General features: G+C 39.3%; 1 protein-coding gene across 2 annotated transcripts in view; it reads left to right on the top strand.

Moving 5' to 3' along the window:
* The window catches only part of plekha6 (pleckstrin homology domain containing, family A member 6), a 103,850-nt gene that overhangs the window by 51,666 nt on the left and 41,589 nt on the right, over positions 1–10,595 (top strand). The window contains exons 1-2 of one of the 2 annotated variants that reach the window (XM_008302847.1): positions 648–720; positions 1,161–1,261. In XM_008302847.1, the coding sequence (XP_008301069.1) occupies positions 654–720; positions 1,161–1,261 (168 nt within the window). In that variant the 5' untranslated portion in view covers positions 648–653. Of the gene's footprint in view, positions 1–647; positions 721–1,160; positions 1,262–10,595 lie in introns of those variants that run through there. The other variant, XM_008302846.1, reaches the window with a different exon arrangement.

Genomic DNA, 10,595 nt, shown 5'->3' with positions numbered 1-10,595 from the left:
TGAAACCAAAAGTGTCTGCAGGTACAGATACTCACCCTTAAAGTATAAAAATATATAATTTAGGCAAATAACAAACAATAAAGACACCACAGATTAGCCAGATTCAGCTTCTCTGAAATGTGACATGTCTTCATATTGTTTGTGCCAAGTGTTTTATTCTGTCATGTTGCTATGATCACTTTTTGCACTCTCAACTCCTATCTCACTCATCTTGTATGTAGCATTGTGTTTTCTGTTGAGATAGTCTAACAGAATACATTTCCACGGCTTTAGTCTCTGCATTTAAGACATCAATAAATGATTGAAGCTGCTCATGTATGGGAGACACGGGCAGGAGAGAGGCAGGAGTGTCCCTGTATATCCCTGTTCCTATGTATGTGTACAGTATATGCAGCTGAAATCTTATTGGTGCAGACAGGCAGCAGGTACAGCTGGGCGGGGGCCAAGATTCCTGCAACACTGAGTCACATGGGCTGATCATTATCTCACACAGACACACACACAGAGCAGGGATCTGCGTATTGTATGATTGCACAAGCCCTTCCCCCTCCCCCAGACCGCTCTCCCTGCCTCTCTCTCTCTCTCTCTCTCTCCCTCCTGCTCCTTTGCCCTCCTTTGCTCTCTGTTTTTCTCTCTCGCTCACACACCCACACATGAGCACACAGTCAGTGAGGGTGAGTGAGCGAGTGTCGGTGCTCAGCTCCATTCAGGATAGAAAAGGTAGGAGGACACACACACAGATCCCTTTTCAAACTGCTGAAATTTTCATGTCTCCCTCCATTATTTCGTCAGCACTGGTGCTCACCTTCTACAGCACTCATGTTTATCACTGCTGGATCCTTGGATGCATGTGTGTGGATGTGATACTGCTGCCTAGCGCAGGGAACCATAATGGATGTCTATTCTAGGAAACTGTCACTGTGAAAGCAGAGAATGTGCTGGGAGGAGAACACTTCTGATCCCACTCTCATGTTTGGCTTCTGAACATTCCTGCTTTCTTTTGCTGCCTTTTTTTTTTTTTTCCAGCAGATTGAATGCACTGACTCAGGCCGTAATTAGTATTTCACTGGCATAGTACTTGTAGCAATGCTCTTGATCATTATTCTGTATCTGTGATTCTCTCTGGGCTGTCCTCACACTGTCAATGTTCCTTTTCACAGATGAGAAGGAGGACACAGTGTTAGGGAGTTTGCCCCTGCTCAGCTTCCGGATCGGAGGAGTGCGGTCGTCGGACAGCATCACCCGCAAGTTTGCCTTTAAGGTCAGTAATATTGTTGTGCAGTGGCAGAGGGGTGCTAGCAGCTTTACATGTAACTGCACAGGAGATGCAGTGTGCTGGTCAGAAGTGCATATGACTTACAATGTGCAAGACACACATTAACAAACAGGTTCTCTGTAGGCGCATGAATTGGTTCTTTGTAGTCGTGTATCTTGGCAGAAACCTTTATGATGCACCAGCAAACATGTCTAGAAAAGTTCTCAGCCCAGGGTGAAAATACAGGGACAAAAATGAGCATCTGTGTTGTGGAAAGGCTGTTGGCTGTAGGTTTCCTGAGTGATGGATTTGTTTTAACCCCTAAAGAATCCCTCTTCAGCAGTACAACTTCTTATTTCAGACGCTAGATTTACTGATGTTTGAACTGGTTCCTTGGTTCTGTTGCTGTGGATTAGTGAAGGCTGTTGTGTTGGTTCTGGCTGACAGAAATTAAACAGTTTCATGAGTGAGTCACAATATGTTATATAAAAAGAGTTATAAGATGTATTCATGAGACATAAGATGGGCTGCACAGCTGTGATGTGTGCGCACACGACGGCCACATCAGCACTTAGTATGTTGTGAAGTCAGGCAAAGTACCTCAAACACATCATGTTTTCATCCTTGGTACCAAAAAAAAAATACATTCTCAGTTTCAGATTTTCCATTACTAATCTACATAAGAAGTCTGTCTGATAAAGCACAATATACAGTGATTTAAGAGATTTGTTTCTGAAATCTAGCTTCATTTACGTGACATAGAGTCTGTCAGCATGCAGGTGTGGTCTGCAGGCTCCACATGTGAACAGCAACATGAGCGAAGGCCAGGAAAGAAACACCAAAAAAGAAGATCTGTTCAAAAAAGACATCAGCTGCTTTATTAATTACATATTAATCATAATCGCACAAACAATGACAATGATCGACTGAAGCTGGCATTTAGACTGAGTCGTCCACTTATTCAGCTCATAGGAAACTATCTGTGTAGATAAAACCACGTTACTTCACATGGGTCAGTCTGACAATAGAACGCCTTATTTCACACTTTTCAGAGACACTTCTGGCCATGCATGTAAGTTGCCTCTAGGAGATGCACTAAACTCATGTGAGATTGAAACTTATTTTATATCCTGTTTTGATGCAAAGATTTGTACATCAGCAAGAATGTAGCTCAATATGCAATTGAAAGCAGAGCTCTGTTTGTTGAAATGTAAAAGTCCTGGTCAGTTGTATGGCAATATTTTAGCTAAAGAAAGAACGATTTTGGCCAAAAACATTCACCACGCTGGCAGTGTTTTGCAATTGTTGCCATTACATGAGCAAACACGACAAACTTGTTCGACTATTTCAGTCTGCACCACATTGTTCTCTATGATGAAGCCAGATTGCAGCACCATCAGTTGCAAAAAAAAATATTTTGAATGCATTTTCCTGAGTAGATAAAAATTAGCAACAGTAAACCATAAAAAAGGGCTGCGCAATAAAAAGTAATGTTTCAGAAAAAGTATAGAATTTCTGTGCATTTGCATTAAAATCACCACAAAGTCACTCGACTATGATTATTTCTTTCTAAATGCAGCAACTTATTTGGTGTAAATTTTGTTATTTTTTTTCATATCGTAATATATGACACAGATAAAATATCACACTGTTGTTTTCTCAATATCATGTAGCCCTAATTAGCCATGAGGAATCATCACTGATGGTAGAAAAGACACTTGATGTTTGCATGAATAACAAGCAACAACATTTTGACTGTTAACAGTAATTGGATAGTGAGTAGAATTTTATTTTGACTCATCAAGACACAAGTTAGTATCGCATCACATCAGTGTTGACAGAACTAAATTTAAACTCCATATTCAGTAACAACCCTAAAAGAGAGCAGCACTCTTGCAGTCTGATGAGACAATAGGTTTGCAAAAAAAAAAAAGCCAAAAATAGATGGAACGTTTTGTGATTCCTAAAAAACTGATCAAAGCCATGTTTCCTCAGATCCTGATGAATCACAGCAGCAGCTCTGACAGTTGTGAATAAAGAGCAGCACAGAGACACCTGACTCAACTGCTCCTCAGAGCTGAATAAATATGAGATGGTGGGCCTGCAATGTAGGTTAGCCGGGTCTGATTCTGCTGAATAAAGCTGTATATAAATGGGAAAGTTCGCCTTGTTTCCCCTTCAGCATCAGTATGAAACACACACACAGTGACAGCTCTCTCTCTGTCTGTCTGCCTCCCTCACTCTCACTTATCTCCTCTTTCTGTGCCACCTCTCTTGCCGCAACCACAGCGTGTCATTATCAGTTTTCTTCACTTTTTTAGAACATCCAGTCCTTTCTGTGCTTGTTTTTCTTTACTTGTCCAGTGCAAATTCTAGTGCAAAGTCCAGTTCATGTACACAGTGCGTGCACAAACACGTGGACATATATAGGTTCTCTACATACACCTGCAGTGGAGACCAACTGGGCAAATATACTCAATGTTGCTTTGTCTGCTTGCCAAGTAAGGCACAAGTAGGGCACTATTTGTTAGCTAATGTCCTGACTACACACTCGGTACTATTTACTGTCCAGTCTCTGTGCTCTGTGCCGTCCATGAACCTGGAAGTCGATATGAACAAACTGCAGTGTGTGATATTTACAATTATACCTTTGACAATGATCAAATATGTTTATGCACAAAATCAAAGTTCTGTTACTAAAGTGATTTAAAACATTAAAAAACTACAGTAGAGTTACAAAAAAAAAAGCATCATAAAGAGCAAAGCTATAAAAATTAAAACAGGTAAAATATCACAAAGGAATGTAACAATGACAAAAGTAGAATCTGGCTTTAGCGATTTTTTCCCACTATTTATATGAAAACAGAGTATTTACATCTGTTGTCTGTATAGATATCCAGAAGTTCCAGCGATACACTACAGTGGAGTCCAAAAGTGTAAAACCACCAGTAAAAATATGTCTATTTTGCATTTGTTTTAAATTTATTGCATTTTTAGAATTACAATAGTACAATAGTAGCCTAACAAATGGAATCCCAGAGAAGTGAGCATGAGTTTTCGAACATCCTGGTATTTACTCATGTTTTAAGGACAGCCTGCACCCAAGCCTGTGGCCTGGACTCCACAAGTGTGTGTTCAACCTGATAACCCATGTTCTCCCTGCATGACCTTCTTGAATGTCATGAATGCACGACTCTCTCAGTCTCCAGGGGCCTCATAAATGCTGTAAAGTTTTGGGCGTATTGGATAATGTACATTCAACAAAAAGTCACTTGGCTTTGCAAACGTCCTTGGATGACACCAACTAAACCTGATGGGAAGGTTTAGAATATGGCTACAGCAGGCTTTTTGTAAGTTTATGTTGTTTATGTAAATGAAATGTAGTGAAAGGGCTACGACAGGGAACTTCTGGAGGGGGGGGCACTATCAAGCCATTTAGGCACAAATTTGTCAAAATCCCAGATAACATTATTTTTTTTTGTTTATTTATTTATTTATTTATTTTTTTTAACCACTTCTGACGTTCTTTATTACTGTGTGGGAATTAGCACGCAATGTGGTTCAGAGTGTACAGACTTGTTTCATGGTGTAACTATGAGCGACAACATGAACACATCATGAGATGTGTTCTGTATGCTGACCAGTTGAAGCAGAGCGTGTGTTTTTCCAAGGAGGCCTCTCATTGGTCCTTCAGGGTTTCATATTGGTGGGGCTCAAAGTATCTGCGCTCCTGCCCCAGCATGCCTACTTCAAAGCTGTTTGGTGATTCCTGTCCAACCGCTTATGTTTATGACAAGTGTTAGTAAGAAATGGCCCACAGAGTTCTGTGGAAACCATGCATGTCTGTACACAGTTTGGCTTCTAAGCATCGATAAATTACTTAATTAGTGAGTAAATAACCAGTCTAAAGACTCATCCCCTAGGAGCCATGACTGTGTGCATCAAATGTTACGGCAATAGTTATGTAATAGTTCAGTCTGGATCACTTAATCCTTATTTCAAAAAGAAATTTAAAAATAAAAATTATTTAAAAAATAAATAAAAAAGGAGGCGTCAGATCTGAAAATCAGACTTGTTATATTTATTTGTTCACTCAGTTCCCCCTGGTGGGTCTGTCTGTTTACATTAGTTAACATGACAATGTTTTAAACTCCATTTAAATCTTATTTTGCTAAACAGAAAATTCTGAAGATTATTATTTTTTGCTTACACGGAAGAGACTTGTGCACTTTAGTGGTATTATTGTCTGCTGCTCAGTCAGGGAGCTGTTAAAACCTGCTGTACCTGTAGATTCACTACCTGAGTCTGTGAAGGTGTGGCCCTAGCCAGGAGACATTCAGAAAAAGAAATGTTTTTGTCCAGCTGGAGGATTTGTTATGTCTCAGAGCTCAAATCAAACCAGAATTATTGTCCAAGTTTTGAAAGCTCCCAATACAAAACTGAACATTTGAGAATTTTAATTCCCCCAGGATTATGTCTCCATAGTGTTTGTGCCTGTTGATCCAAGAACCTTAAACATTACAAAAAAATAAAAAATATTATTGTTTTTTTTTTTACAGCTTGCAGCACTAAATGCCTTATTCGTGTTACCCCATTCATAAAGTAAATGATTGAATAGGGCCTACAGGTATACGTGTGACTCAATAGGCCGAGTCATAGGGTTACACCTATGGGTGCGTTGTGTCTAGTACCTTGGAACGCAGCCTCTCCCTTCCTGAGAGCAAACAGAACAGAACTAGACAACTAAACTTCTAATTCTGAGCTTTTGTGCAGCTTTCTTTTCACCTGGCGTTCCTGGTACTGCTGGCTGATCTTCCACACAGTACTGAGGAATATTCAGGAGGGATTTAGTGCAAATAGAATCATGTTAGAAGTCAAATGTTTTATGTCCTGGCATGACTGACACAATATTAGGCAGGTGGTTTTAAAGCTGTGGCTGACTGGTGTTAAGTTAATATTATATGCTGTATTTCAGCATATTAGTCACATTATTTTTCTTGAATTTAAACGCAGTTTAAGTGAAAGATTTTCGGTTCATGGTACGCCAACCCAGATAAGACTCCAAGATTCTAGCATCTGTAGTTTGAAAAGCCAAAGAAACACTGTGGGAAGTTCTAAATTCTCAAGAAATCCTGTGCTGTATCCAGCTAGGAAGGGACAAACGAGAAGGAAACATAATCTGGTGGCAGAATATTCTGTAGCCCTTGGCTATCTGGAATAATCATTAGCTCGGTGCAACAGTCTGAACTTCGCTGTTGTTTTCTTTTTAAAAATGCAGTCGACATCCGAGGTAAACCACTGTGTTTTTTTCTGTTCAACGCAAGACGCAGTGTGACTGTCTGTGTGTAGGACCAACATGTACAACGTTTGTTTTAGGTTGTGAACAGAGCTACATGCACATTGTCGTATAAAGTTCACATCTGTACGTGGGAAAGATGAAACCATGAATTGGCTGTAACACAAATCCCCGTATGAAACACCTTCTAATGCCTGCTTTGTTGTGTTATTGTGTCTTTATACAGTGACTTTGTTTTTACTTTGGATGAACACTGAAATGGGTATTGTGTGTAAATGAGGTGATGAGTGAACATGAGCACAGTTTAAATGACCGTGTTCAGACATGCATCATCAGTACAGTTGTTGTGGTTGCAGTGTGTTTGGACACGTTCTGCTCCTACAAAGTAAAAACAGCGTGAGAGAAGACAGCCAGCGTCGCGTTTTAATATCTCACAACTGCTGCTGCTTCATTCCAAATGGCTAGATCGAAGTTTTTTATATCGCACAAAATCAAAACATACGTCAGCTTAATGATCAAGTTCAACAACTGGATACAACAATAATAACAATACAACAATATTAGGTCCTGTCAGAGACAAGGAACATTGTTGGTTTCATCAGTCTGTTTACGTGACATCAGTTGGACATACAGGTCACTGTAGGTCACTTTTACATGATTGTTCCTCACAGCACTTACAGCAAATCCAAACTAATAACAAGCTTACTAAACTGTCCAAATAACTAATTTTGTCTTTATGTCAGGGATAATTTGTGAGGTAAATAAAGAAGCTACCTTGTTGTACAATGAGTGTAAATGCTCACAACTCTCTTGCTTTGGAGACGTTTAAATGGATCCTGCTGTTGTTTGATGCTGCAGGTCTATAACAGACCCAAAGTAAAGACTGAAGGCAACGAACCAAACTTCAGCGCCTGTTAACCTTTTGTAAAACCCTATATCATGTTTATTATAGGTTTGTGACATTAATCTCTTCTGGATTTTTCCTTTAAAATTGTATTTTGAAGCCGACACATTCAGGTGGCAGCATATGAATGGAAAGGCGTACCTGCCAGAAATGAGCTCTATAGAGGGAAGCTCAAGAATTGTCCCTTGTGATGCACTAGGAGACAGTAGGGAGGGAGAACTAACTAGAAGAAACCTCTGACATAACCAGACTCAGGGTAGGTGACTGTCTGCCACCATCGGTCATGGTGCTGAGGAGAGTTGAGACGGAAAAGATCAGCACTGACAAGCAACAAACAGAGATAGCTATCAGGAGGAGCAGACAGAGAGACCAAACAGCAGAACCTCCAGCAGACAGAAGACACAGGCAGTGACATATCATAGTAATAATATTAATAATAATAACTTTATTTGTGTAGCACCTTTTAAAAACAGAGCTGCAAAGTGCTTTACAATAAAACAAATGTCTAATTTGATGAATAAAGAAAACTAAATAAGTAAGTATTGGAAACATACGACATAGACGAGATAAGACAGGTAAGTCAAGTCATGACCAAGCTCTTATGTAGCATATCTAAAACAACAGCCTCCAGTAAAAAGTATTATGACTGACATTACAAAAGTAACTTAAAAAGACCAAAGACTGCAGTTCAGACCCTGTAGTCGTATTTAAGGTGTGATTATAGCTGAGCAATTTACACATTAAAGATTTAACAGTACAAAAAATTGTATAAAAATGATACTTTACGTGACTATATTGCAAATGAAGGTGAGACCTTCTGGTGTTATAAATTATGGCCAAACTAATGTAATAATAAAGCCAGACACTTTGCTATTATAGGTCCGGAAAATGAACCAAATATATATGATTAAATATAAATTATTATTAATTCTTGAAGAAATTATATTAAGTTCTTGTATATGCTTGTTATCTTTTTTTTTCTTTTGATAGGTATTTTATTTCATTTTTAATTTTATTTTAATTTTCCTAATGCTCATTCCTAATTCAACACCAACAGCCAAAACCAAATTCCTTGTATGTTGTGTACGTACTTGGCCATTAAAGCTGACTCTGATTCTGATACTGTAGCTAAAGTCCTACATGATTGTTAATTTCAGAGAAAATATAAATATTTGTTGTAGTATTTTGTTGTTTATAGCAAACAGACAACGAACAAGAGATCATACACGTTGGAGCAATCGGTGGGACGAGCAGAGCTGCACAGCTTCAGAGCCAGAAATACCTGAAAGATGTGCAGGTGAATAAAAAAAAGCACAAACTACGAGAGAAAGAAGACACAAGTTACTAACATCCAATAGCAAATTTAACTGCATGGGGGCCAAGACAAGGACTGACTTTGCGTGGTGACATCAGTACCATCAGTTTAGTAAAAGGCAAATCCTAAAAAATGAGCATTAAAAAGAGGATACTGAGTTTGCCTTCCCGAGATCCTCAGGCGGAGAGTTCCACAACTGAGAGGCCTGAACAGCAAAGGCCTGGCAACCTTTGGTGAGAGTCTGGGACCATCAGCAGGGCGCTACTGGAGGAGCTCAGGCAGATATCAGGCTCACAGGCACATCACAGCTACAGGCAGGAGTCTGAGCAGCTTTACAAGCAAGCTGCAAATGTTAAAGTCAGTTCTAAAACTTCCAGGAAACCAGTAAAGACCAGTGAGGATGTGGTCACTTCTCTTAGTGTGTGCTAGAAATCTGGCAGCTCCAGTCTTCATATGTTTTACTTGCTGATACCTGAATAAGTTGCAGTAGTCCAGCCTGGAGGTATGAACACATGGATGACCTCGTCCTGGCTAGTTGTCTCAGAAGCACGTTTAAAATAGGAGGGAAACCCCAGTGGACAGAGAGTTAATGATAGCTGAAATATCTGGACCAAGCGACTGAAACACAGCTTTTAAAATGTAAGTGGGCATACAATATTAAAGGCAGGGAGATGATTTTAAATGCGTTGAGGGCTGACAGAGAACGAAGTGGGATAATGTTGACGGAGCGCATGAATTTGCATCGAGCTGTTTTGGGTCAGTGTTGAGCTGCTGACGAATGAAAGCAGAAATTTACATACACTGTATAATAAGACACAAGACCTTTTTTTTTTCTTCACTAACTGACATTAAATGTGACTAAACTTCTCCTGTTCTAGGGCTGGTAAGATTCCCAAAATTATTTCTATTTGCTAAATGCCAGAATAATGAGAGAGAGAATTTGTAGAGAATTTTTTTGTATTACTTTCTTTAAACACAGACGTTTACATACATTTCCTTAGTATTTGGTGGTGTTGCCTTTAAACTGTATGTCTTGGATCAAACAAAACGTTTGACCCAAGACATACAGTTTAAATATTATCCTTCCACAAGCTCACAATAGTTTGCTGGAATTCTGGCCCATTCCTCTTTACAGAACTGGTGTAACTGAGTCAGCTTTATAAGCTGCCTTCACTGTGGATAATGACTCTCTCTTACCAGCCTCAGCAGCATCTTCACAAGGTCTTTTGCTTTTGTTCTGGGGTTGATACGCACTTTTCTCACCAAAACACTTCATCTCTGGGACACAGAACCCGTCTCCCTCCTGAGCCATATGATGACTGGACATTCCCATTGTGTTTATATTTGCATATAATTGCTTGAACAAATGAACATAGAACTTTCAGGCATCAGGAAGTTGTACCCAAGGATGAACCAGACTTGTGGAGGTCCACAATTCTCTTCCTGATATCTATACCCATGTTGTCACCAAAGGAAGCAGTGTGTCTGAGGTTTACCTTAAAATACATCCACAGGTGTGACTCCAGTTGACTCAAATGTTGTCAGTTAACCTATCAGAAGCTTCCAAAGCCATGACATCATCATCATCTGGGCTTTCCCAAACAGTTTGAAGGCAGAGTGATCTTAGTATATGTAAACTTCTGACTTTGAAGAAAAAATAATTATCTCTCTCATTATTCTGGCATTTAGCAAATAGAAATAATTGTGGTAATCCTAACTGAGCTGACACAGGAAAAGTTTAGTCTGATTTAATCTCAGATAGTGAGAAAAAAAGCAGGTTATATGTCTATTTATACAGTGTATGTAAATGTCTGGTTTCAACTCT

This window comes from Stegastes partitus, unplaced genomic scaffold (assembly GCF_000690725.1).
Source record: "Stegastes partitus isolate 25-593 unplaced genomic scaffold, Stegastes_partitus-1.0.2 Scaffold1895, whole genome shotgun sequence".
NCBI classification, from domain to species: Eukaryota; Metazoa; Chordata; class Actinopteri; family Pomacentridae; genus Stegastes; species Stegastes partitus.
This window is presented reverse-complemented; position numbering and strand designations above follow the sequence as displayed.